Source organism: Myotis brandtii, unplaced genomic scaffold, assembly GCF_000412655.1.
Source record: "Myotis brandtii unplaced genomic scaffold, ASM41265v1 scaffold123, whole genome shotgun sequence".
Lineage (NCBI taxonomy): Eukaryota > Metazoa > Chordata > Mammalia > Chiroptera > Vespertilionidae > Myotis > Myotis brandtii.
The window spans coordinates 4899-16775 of record NW_005354291.1 but is presented as its reverse complement, the minus strand read 5'-3'; the positions used below and the strand labels follow the sequence as shown (position 1 = coordinate 16775).

At 43.3% G+C, this 11877-nt stretch overlaps 1 protein-coding gene across 1 annotated transcript; it reads right to left on the bottom strand.

Annotated features, from left to right (window-relative positions):
* Window positions 1–1902: 1902 nt before the first annotated feature.
* Window positions 1903–11866, bottom strand: RSPH4A (radial spoke head 4 homolog A (Chlamydomonas); the record flags this gene model as incomplete). Its single annotated transcript, XM_005859093.2, is given in 7 exon segments — window positions 1903–2227; window positions 3576–3693; window positions 5007–5151; window positions 6311–7048; window positions 10244–10478; window positions 11458–11833; window positions 11836–11866. Coding segments are annotated over 7 exon segments (1872 nt in total), but the record flags the coding sequence as incomplete, so codon positions are not given.
* Between the last annotated feature and the right edge of the window lie 11 nt (window positions 11867–11877).

The window sequence follows — 11877 nt, the reverse complement described above, 5'->3', positions numbered from 1 at the left end:
GGCAGGGGAGAGCAGTTAAGGGTATCAGACCATCAGGGGAGAGCAGTTAGAGGGATCAGGCCAGCAGGGGAGAGCAGTTAGGGGATCAGGCCAGCAGGCAGGTGAGCAGTTAGGTGCCAGCAGCCCTGAGGGGTCCCGAATTGGAGAGGGTGCAGGCCAGGCTGAGGAACTCCCCGCTCCCGTGCACGAATTAGGGGCAATCAGGCAGGCACGCCGGTGAGTGGTTAGGAGACAGCGGTCCAGGATTGTGAAAGCGATGTCCAACTGCCGGTTTAGACCCGATCCCGGCAGTCGGACATCCTGGGATCAGGCCTAAACCAGTAGTTGACATCCCCCAAAGGGTCCGAGATTGGAGAGGGTGCAGGCTGGGCTGAGAGACACCCTCCTCCCGTGCACGAATTTCCACAGGTTTCCTGCCGGTTTGTGTCTCTGCTGCAGCCCCAGTGGCCCCAGCGCCTCTGCGGCCTTGGGGTTAGGGGCTGCTGGGTGCCGGCGCCCCTGCAGGCTGTGTCTGTACTCCTCTGACCCCAGCGCCGAGGTGGGGCTCGAGGCTGCTGGGTGTAGGTCACCCTGAGGGCTGTGTCTCTGCTCCTCCAACCCCAGCGCCAAGGCAGGGCTTGGGGCTGCTGGGTGCCGGCCCCCCTGCGGGCTGTGTCTCTGCTCCTCCAACCCCAGCGCCAAGGCAGGGCTTGGGGCTGCTGGGTGCCGGCCCCCCTGCGGGCTGTGTCTCTGCTCCCCCAACTGCAGTGCTGAGGCGGGGCTTGGGGCTACTGGCTGCAGGGACCCCTGAGGGCTGTGTTTCTGTTCCTCCAACCCCAGCGCCAAGGCAGGGCTTGGGGCTGCTGGGTGCCGGCCCCCCTGCGGGCTGTGTCTCTGCTCCCCCAACTGCAGTGCTGAGGCGGGGCTTGGGGCTACTGGCTGCAGGGACCCCTGAGGGCTGTGTTTCTGTTCCTCCAACCCCAGCGCTGAGACGGGGCTTGGGGCGGCTGGGTGCTGCCCCACTGCGGGCTGTGTCTCTGCTCCCCCAACCCCACTTCCGAGGCGGGGCTTGGGGCTTCTGGGTGCGGGCCCTGTGCGGGCTGTGTCTCTGCTCCCCCAACCCCACTTCCGAGGCGGGGCTTGGGGCTTCTGGGTGCGGGCCCTGTGCGGGCTGTGTCTCTGCTCCCCCAACCCCACTTCCGAGGCGGGGCTTGGGGCTTCTGGGTGCGGGCCCCCTGTGGGCTGTGTCTCTGCTCCCCCAACCCCAGTGCTGAGGCGGGGCTTGGGGCTTCTGGGTGTGGCCCCTGTGCGGGCTGTGTCTCTGTTCCCCCAACCCCAGCACTGAGGCGGGGCTTGGGGCTTCTGGGTGCCGGCCCTGTGCAGGCTGTGTCTCTGCTCCCCCAACCCCGCTGCTGAGGCGGGGCTTGGGGCGGCTGGGGGCCGGCCCCCCCGCGGGCTGTGTCTCTGCTCCTCCAACTGCAGCGCCGAGGCGGGGCTTGGGGCGGCTGGGGGCCGGCCCCCCCGCGGGCTGTGTCTCTGCTCCTCCAACTGCAGCGCCGAGGCGGGGCTTGGGGCGGCTGGGGGCCGGCCCCCCCGCGGGCTGTGTCTCTGCTCCTCCAACTGCAGCGCCGAGGCGGGGCTTGGGGCGGCTGGGGGCCGGCCCCCCCGCGGGCTGTGTCTCTGCTCCTCCAACTGCAGCGCCGAGGCGGGGCTTGGGGCGGCTGGGGGCCGGCCCCCCCGCGGGCTGTGTCTCTGCTCCTCCCTCCCCCCAGCAGCGCTGGCCAAGCAGGCCCAGGGGCCCTCCACCAGCGCGTTGAGGCAGAACGCCTGGGTCGTCACCAGGCTTCGCTCTGCCACTTGGAGCCTATGTATGCAAATTAGCCGCCATCTTTGTTGGCAGTTAACTTGCATATCACGCTAATTGGCCAATGGGAAGGGTAGCGGTCGTATGCTAATTACCATGTTTCTCTTTTATTAGATAGGATATGCTGCTGAATTGAGCACCCCATTTTATTTTCGTTAGTCATAATCATCTTCATCTTCCTCAGTTTCTTCGTTTTCCTCGGCTGGAAGTGCAGCAGCTTCCTGTGCAGTCCTGAAAGCCTGCTCCTCTTCCACACTGGGGTCATCCGCTTCTGTAATTTCTGGTCCATTGGGGTATTCTTGACAAGCTGGTGGTGGGACTGGAGGTGCATAACTGTCTGGACTATATTTATGACCCCAGCCTATGTAGAGATTTTCAAACTTTCTATAAGTTAAAAAAAAATGTAGATAATCATTCTATCATTTTTTTCAGTAAGAAAAGTTGACCTTCCTCTCCTGTAATGATAAAGTACTTGAAATAGCATAGTCCCATAATTTCAAAACAATATATTTAAAATGCTTTAGAGATGAACTACCCCTAAATGATTCTTCCAGCACAGGGCATTTCTATGATCCGAACAGCTTAAGCTGGTTAAGAAAACCATGGGGCCTGACCCTGTCAAAATGTACCCTACACCAAAACCATAGCCTTTGATCATTTATTTTCAGGGGGGAAAAAAAAAGTTACTATCATTAGAGTTAGGAAGAATTTAAAAGTTTCCAACCTAGTCTGGTCAAGGCACATGCACTGGTTGTGGGCTTGGTCACCAGGAGGCAGCTGATCAGTGATTCCCTCCTATCGATGTTTCTCTCTCTCCCTCTCTCTTCCTCTATGAAATCAATAAAAGAATATTTTTTTAAAAAGTTTCCAACCTAGCAAACTTTTGGCTAGGGGAGGAGTGGGCTTGTGGTTGAAGACCTATGTGATTTTCCCCGCCCAACCACGGGCAAGTACAAAGGCTTTTCCCAGCATGCCTCACAGGACAATTGCCCTCTCCGCTCCAGATTCGGTGCAGTCAGCAGTCTCAGGGGAGTGGCAGTCGAGGACTCTGGCCCCTCTGGCCTGTCATGCTCTTCACATATTTCCGTTCCTAGCTCAGATGCCTTCACTCCTAGGTCTCTATCTAGGCCTTCAGTAGAGGGGTTCTAAGGGTACCTCTGCTAAGGCCTCCTTATGGGGTGGGGGGTGTTAGAGGAGAGAAGGGGAAACCTTAAAAACACTCTTCCCCACTCTCAGTACCCAGTACTTTTCCCTAGCAGCTCAGCTCTCTCTTCAGCTCAGCTTTTAACACTGGATTTATTAGGTAAGAAATGGAAGTATAACACACAAGGAAGTAAGGGCATTTAGTATCCTCTTCCTCCTAATTCTCTTGAAAATGATAGCCTAAATAATACATATTTTTAAGTATCTTTTATCAAGGTACCCAACAAAAAATAATGAGAGATTTAAACTAAACACTGCTTAGAATTACTTCAATTAAGTGAATATCAATTATTCAAATAATTATAGAAGAAAAGCCATATTTTAGCTTCTTTAATTAAATAATTCAGAAAAGGCAGAAGTCTAAATTATTCTAATATTCTAAATTTGATGCTTTACTGTATAATACAGAAGTTTGAATAAATCTTGCTAAAAATGAGTTAAAATAATAACCTAAGATTTCAGGGGTAACTTATACTTTCCAGAACTTAAATAATCACAGTCATAACTTTGAAAGTTGTCACATACTTACTTGCCATTGCAAAAGGTATATGCTCCAGGCCAAAGGTTGGATCTGAGAACAGCAACAGCATATTGAGGAATGAGATTTGAAGATAGTCGTGTTGTCCAAGGTGGTATATTCTGGATCTCTGTAAATCAATGAGAAAATCAAAAGCTTAATGCCTACATAGACAAGGATATACTGTGTAACAGAGAAGCTATTTTTGTAAATAATAAAACACAAAAACATTTGACATAGAAAGAGAAGTTAAACATCAGCAACTTAACATAAAACCAGGAGGGAATTTTATGAACATTGTGGAGCAATGAAATTTGAATACTTATACACTATACTAGTGGCCCGGTGCACAAAATTCGTGCACGGGGGAGGGGGTGTTCCTCAGCCCGGCCTGCACCCTCTCCAATCTGGGACCCCTTGAAGGATGTCCTAATTGCTGGCTGCTAACCATTCACCTGCCTGCCTGACTGCCCCTAACCAATCTGCCTGCCAGCCTACTCACCCCCAACTGCCCCCGCTGCCAGCCTGATCATCCCCAACTGCCCTCCGTGCCAGTGTGCTTGCCCCCATCTGCCTCCCCTGTCAGCCTGCTCACCCCCAACTGTCCCCCTGCTGGCCTTCTTGCTCCCACCTTCCCTCCCCACTGGCCTGCTCACCCCCAACTGCCCCCTGCTGTCCTGATCACCTCCAACTGACCCCCACTGATGGCCTGCTTGCCCCCAACTGGCCCCCTGCTGGTCTGCTTACCCCCAACGGCCCCACCCTCCACCAGCCTAATCACCCACAACTGTCCTCCCTTCTTGGCCTCTAATCGCCTCTACCTCGGCCCCGCCACCATGGCTTTGTCCAGAAGAACGTCTGGAAGGTCTCCCAGTCTAATTAGCATATTACCTTTTTATTAGTATAGATAATAATATCAAGTGTTTATGGTCATCTGTCTATGGTGTACAGAATGCAAGATAAGAATGATACACAAGATAACTCAGCATTTCAGTAAGAGCTACAGCCAACTTGTTTCCTCCCTGTGTGGCACTTCTTTAACTTCTGTCAGAGAAAGTTGGTGGTTTGGCCAGCTACATTCTTTATTCCACACATATACTATAGTGTGTGTGTGTGTGTGTGTGTGTGTGTGTGTAGATATGTAGATACAGTATATTATATACACATAGAATATATACACATATACCATACATATAGTACATTATATATACTAGGTATACTACTATCTACATATACTAGTAATATTACATAGTATATGTATATATAGTATTACACATATAGTATGTGTATATAGTATTAAATATACATAGTATGTGTATATGTGGTATACATATATGTATGCTATGTATATAGTATAGTAATATTACATAGTATACATATGCACAGTATAGGTATATATAGTATAATATAAATAGTAATAACATAAAGTTTATGTAAAATTACCTAAATCTTCAGAGATTGGTGTCAAGAGAGGAGGCCCCACTTCCTGTTCTATGTAGTCAGGCTCTTCTCCTTCTTCTTCTTTTTTTTCATCATCATCTTCTTCCTCTTCACTTTTTTGTATGGGGTTGAACCAATTACAGCGACCCTGAGTATGAATATTGCAACATGAAGATCTTAATATATCAGAGTATTCATTTGGATTCATGAAATTATCTGCATAAGGTTTCACTCTGTGGGAATTTAATCATTCATTCATTCAACATATATTTACCAAGTGCTATTATGATCTAGGTTTTTTTCAAGCAAAAGATTGTACTATATATTTCAGGAATCTGCCAACTACTTGAAGTTACAGAACAGGTATATTTTAAAATTAGCAGTGCCTTAGTTAAAAAAAAAATAATGCATTTCACTTATTTGTAATAAATAATATATAAGAAAAATAATGTAATATTATTCATAAAAATTATAAGATTAGGTATGGAGGTTTGGGGTTATAATTTCTGATCTGATTAACTCTTATCTAAAGATATAAGAATATCTCATATGTAGGTCCAAGTATAAAGATTTTCTACCTGCAGATGAGGTAGTAGAGCAGAGTGATTAAAAGGATGAACTCTGGATCCATTATGCCTACTCACATCTGACCCTAATGCTTATTAGTATATTACTTATTTTACATTTCCTCAACTCTGCCTCAATTCCCTCATCTGTATAATAAGGATAATATTATTTTTTAATTTATCTTTATTATCGAAAGTATTGCAGATATCCCCCTTTTTTTTCCATTGACCTCACCACACCCACCCCCACAGGTCTTCACCCCACTATTGTCTGATGCTTTTTATACAGTTATGATTATGAAATGATGTAATGCATATAAAAGGCTATTAAGAGCACCTAGTAGAATATGTGCTATATAACTGCTATTTAGCACTGTTTGCTTGTTTTTATTTTTATTATATTTTTTTATTGTTCTTGGTATAAAATCTCCATGTATTATAGAAATAGAATTTTTAAAAAATGGTTCCCAAAATTAGTTTCACAACACAAATAAATCTTAATCCTTAAATAACTTGTCCAATACTCCATAGAAATGATTATCTTATTTCTGTTTGGAAATAAAAATCTGTTTGAAGATCCCAGGTCTATATTACTTGCCAATTATATAGTACTCTGTGCTTTTACTTGATTTTTAATGACCTCTTTCTCTGTCTAGAGTCTGAATATATGTATGCATTGTATACTGAATTTAATACATATGTGCTGATTGGCTGATAGATTGAGAACTGCAAAGCCCCTACCTGAGGGAGTATATGTTGTACATGGTGAACCCAATTGGATAGGGATTCCACTAGATCAACCACTTGGATGCCTTCAAAATCAGGGTTTTCTTCAAAGTTATCTCGCCCACTTTCTACTTCTTCCTCCTCCTCTCTTTCCTCTTCACCAAACTGATAGAATCCTAAAGGGCTGACATGGGTCCCTGCTGAAATTCTGGCAATTTGTGCTCGTAGGTAATTACTCTCATTTCCTGGGAAAGGTGGGTAGCTGATGATGGGAGAATCCAATCTCCCAGTGAAAAATTTCTTGATTTTTCTTGCAATAACAATTTGTGCAGGTGTAACTGATGGTAACTTCACCCATGGTCTTCCTGGTTCATTGCAAACAAAATAAACATATCTGTTGGCACCTGTTCTGCTTTCTTCTTTTGGTATAGGCTGTGGGGCCTTGTAAAGGGACCTTGGTGATTCATCCTCATCTTCTTCACCTTCACTCTCTCCATTGTCCCTCTCTTCAGTTACATCTTCCTCTTCCACCTCCTCTTCATCTTCTCCTTCATGAAATTCCACTTCAGCTACAATATAATTCATTTCCAGACCCAAGATCTTGCCCCAGAAACGGCATCTTTGGATTGGGTGGGTGTCAGTAAGCTGCTTGAGGGCAAGACATATGCGATAAATCTCATCAGTGCCCAAACCAACTCCAGCTTGTTCAAAATAAAATGCTGACTCCATTACATTTGGGAGAGAGTATTCTGCCTGCGAATACAAATGCTGTGGTTAACATGCTATCTATAAAGAGACCTGCTTGCTTCCTGTTTCCCTTTTAAACATCTTGATATTAGCTCTACTTATTGTCTACACCATGTCTTTGACATTTCTTTCAAGATTTAGATCACTTCATTAATTTGCAAATTTCATTCATCTCACTTATAAATGTAGCTTCTGCCATTGTGTTTTACATTCATCATTATAATAATCTTATTGCATGTATGTATCTTAGGCAGAGAAAATGTAATAATCATTATGAAAAATAAATATTCAACATCCCCTGTTTATAAAAAAATGTTTAAGTGGCCCCTTTACTATCTTGAAATAATTAAATATGCTATAACCTATCTACACACATATTTTTAGAAAATGTTTACTTATGTAAATGTATATATTTATACAGGTATATCTCATTGTGCTTTGCTTTATTGTACTCTGAAGATACTGCATATTTTACTAATCAACAGCATTTGCTCAGTTCATGTCTCTGTGTCATATTTTGGAAATTCCAACAATATTCAAACTTTTTCATTATATTTTTACTAGTGGCCCAGTACACGAATTCGTACACATTGAAAGGAAATTAATTAGAAGAAATATTTTAATATTATTATTCGCCCTTTCTCTATAATAGAAGTGTCAACCAAATTCACCATCAGCAATGACAGATCAAAACACATGCATGCGATTGGCGCCAGCAAGAGCTTTATATGTATCGCGCATGTGCGAGTCAACTTAGCCTTTTATAGATATAGAATAAACTTGCTTAATTAGACCTGCTTTCTGATTTAGCTAAACTCTTTCCAGGCCAATGAAGCACCCCAACTTCTCTTTCAGGTAATTGTAAGCAACACAGCAGTTAATATCAACACAAAGCAGATTATTATTGTAGATCACTCAGAGAGAATAAAGGGTAAAATATTTAACTGCAGCAGTGTTTTAGTATATTCTGTGCCGTGACAAAACCTGAAGTCATTTTCAAGGTCTATTATTTCTTACTTCTTTTCAGTCGGGTCAAGTTTCTAAGCTTTCTAAAACTCCATTTTCCGGCTAATGAAAAGACAATAGGATTCGACCGAGTCTCCTATCTACCTACTCCAGGACTTCTGTGAGGATCAAATGAGATGAGGCACGGGAAAAAGCTTCATAGACATTTAAAGTGTAAAATGTTTTCACCTGGCTATAAAGCAAGTCATGTTCCTGGGCTGAAGAAACTGCAAGGAGGCTAGTCACTAGGGAGAGGAAGCCCGGCATTGCTTTGTGACATCATTACCCCACAGTCACAGCCACCATCTCCGGGCTGGACTGTGGGCCACATTTTGTGCCATGGGGTCTTGGCAACATCGGCTGCAATTTGGTGGGCTATTGCTCCGGGGTGGTGGCAGGGCCTGTGTCCCACTTGGGGGAAGCCGAGTGTTGCTTTGTGGGCACCAGGTCTGTGGTGCCATTTCTTTGTAAATGGCTAGTGCACGTCACTGCAGCTCCTGCATTGAGCATCTGCCCCATGGTATTCAGTGCACGTTATAGCAACTGGTCAGACATTTGGACACTTAGCATATTAGCCTTTTATATATATAGATGATCAGTGGTCTTTGATGTTACTATTGTACATTGTTTTTTAGATATGATGCTATTACACCTTTAATAGAATACACTATAGTGTAAACATAACTTATGTGTAAACAGAAAACAAAAGATTTGTGTGATTTGCTTTATTGAAATATTCACTTTATTGCAGTGGTCTGGAACCAAACCTGCAATATCTCTGAGGTATGTTGTATATGTTTTTATATATTACCATATATTTTATAAACATAAATAATTATATACATATGGTAATATATGGAGTCAAAAATCAATATAGTACCATATATATGGTAATATATAGGATAAATAAAAGGAATGTAGAAGTACTCAATCATGACTACTTTTGAAGACATAATTGAGGAAGAATTTATGGAATCTGAATAAGAGGCTCAGGTTCCAGAATTAAACAGCTTACTGTATTCTTGTTCCTTATCCTAATTTTAGGACGCAGATCCCTAATTGACAGTGTTGTGCCTATAGATACCCCAATGTCCCGTTCTCATACTGGAGTTTGACCTTTGATAAATTCCTCCATGAGAGTATCTGCCTTCTGCTTGATCCCTAAATGCTGTTTGCCTTGAGACTTGTCTTCTCTGGATGTGGCCATATAACTAAATGGTTGGAGTAAGGTATTTTCAGAAAAGAAGAGTTGATGTCAGTTCCATAACACCGATCACTTGTTCCCTCTGGGTACCCTGGGCCCACTGTGTCAAGTTGGGTCTCCCCACCAAGGTTGCCAAGCCCTGTGGGTCCAGATTCTCAACCCTCCTGTCTTTTCCCTAATCAAACTCTTTGCCCTTTACTGAAATCATCTCACTCTAAACATCTAATTTGCAAATATATAGGCAGATTTTTATATAGTCTAGTGATAACAAAACATGAAAGCTCAGTAGGTATATACATTCCTTGGTGGTATAAATTACAGTCATGTAGGCATTTTGGAAACACAATACTGGATACTATTTTGAAATATTTGCAGCTAGAATATCTGTGATAAAACAGATTTTATTCTCTAATGATAGCTTTTTAATTCTGTCACCAATGTTCTCTAAATATTTTCAACAATTTGTCTCTGGGGATTAAAAGACATTTGATCTCTTTCCTTTTCTATTATAGTTCATTGGCATAATATGCATAATATCAAGACATAATATGAAGAAGTTGCCTTGGAAGAGAATGAAAATGACATTAGAAGTATTTCTACTTTGTCTAATAAACTAAAGGGAAATATGCATATTGATTTAAAGCCTGTTAAATGATCATCTGACAGTAATTCATTCATTCAACAAGGAGTTAATAAGAAACAGCTGTAGGCCCAGGTCTGTACCAGGCACTTTGGAATTTAAAAGATGAAGCCACCATTTTCTCTGACATGAATACCTCAGCCCCACAAACATGTAATAGCTAAGCCTGTGCGATACTAAACCACAAGTGTGAAAAAAAAAAAACTAAACAAGGAAATGAGTGATGTGAAATGAGGTTGAAAGTACTATTTAGCAAGCCAGAAGAAACTATTGATATGAATTTAGAGCCACACCCACTCACCTCCAATCAAACCCCAGGATTGCACTATTCAGATTTACAGTAGTGACTTACCATTTCATCTTCCAGTTCTTGGTCAGCTCCTTCCAAATTTCCCTGGAGAAAAAGAGCCTTTTGCTTCTCTGCTATTTCATATGTTGGAAGCATCTCATTCTCATTTTGGAGTGTATCTAGTTTTTTACTAAAATGTGCCATCTTTACATCTTGGCTAATATTTTCAATGATGTCCACAGCATTTTCAGGACGCTCATCTAAGATCCTGGTCAGCATATTAGAAAGATGGTCATATCTATCCAAAAAGAGAAAATTCCAGGTGTTAACCCATGTCAAAAGCGTTTGAAGAAGCATTTCATGCAGATTCAGGGAGCTGGTGTTTAGGAAACTTCAACAACTCAAAACCTTCACAAATTTTAAGTGAATAAACATGGTAACTTCCACTGCCAGAAAAACCTATTCTAGAATTTTCCTTCAAAAATATCTCCAATATGATATGAATATTTAAAGTATTAAAGAAAAACATAGATACATATTTTATATCGGGAACATTTCACATTTTATTTGAGATTGAAATCTCTTAGTTATAAATTTTAAAGTGATTAACATTTTTTTCTTTTTTTTTTTACCTTAACTGAGCAGCAGATCACATCCCTAAAGCTTAAGTAAATTGTAGTTTAAGACAGTAATTTGTAAATAACATTTTAAATAGTCAATCTTGAGTTTTGTGAGAGATTGCACACATTAAATATGAACTTTTTATTCTTTAGACCAATTATGGTGACTAATTCCCCCGGTTTGCCTAGACTAGCAGTTTCTTCAGATGCAGAGCTTTCAGCGCTCACATCAGGATAGTTCCAGAAAAACAGATAACTGGTCACCCAGGACTGGCCTGGTGAGAACTCAAAACCAAGCCAGGCGAGCACTCTGATGCTGACAGCAGAGCCAGGTGCTCCCCGTCACTGGCAGAAAGCTACTGTTACAAGCTTCTTGAAGGGACGCTGGGACTTCACCATCTCTTTGGTCTCTTTCACACCCAAGATTCCATAATTCCTAGGCTTTGTTTTCTGCGCCAAGGGTCTTTAAAGAAACTAGAAGAATCCCCACCAATGACCTATTTTGAGGCCTGTGGTGCAAAGAGTTATTAAGCCACCAACTCATACTAATACAGACTTTTCAAAGGTATTTCCCCAAAGAAACACACTCTCACCCAGATATACTCACACCTCCTTTTCTTTGCCATACTTTTCTCTCTTTTTCCCTCCAGGACTTACAGATTTAAGCCTGACTTGCTACTGGTCTTCAGTAGGTAAGCCTTAGCACTCTGAACGGCAATCTCAAGCATGCTGGGGACCGCTTCAGGCTCAGGCTCAGCCTCATCCTCATCCAGATGACGTTTACTGTCTGAGTCTTCCTCCTGAGAAATGTCACATCTCAGGTCTTCCTGTTTAGAGTTGTTACCATTCGCGTCCCTCGGCTCATACAGGTGACCGTCGGTTTGCTGAAGCTGTTGAAAGGCGTTCCCATTTGACTGGCCTGTTTGATGGGGAGTTGATTGTCCTTTATCAGATGATTGTTGCAAGTGGTCAGGGTGAGGTGTCCCGGCTTCAGGAATCGCCCTCGCGGTCTTGTCTAAGCTCCACGGTGCAGCCCCAACAGAGCCAGAGGAGGAGGGGAGGAGGGCTCCCGAGGAG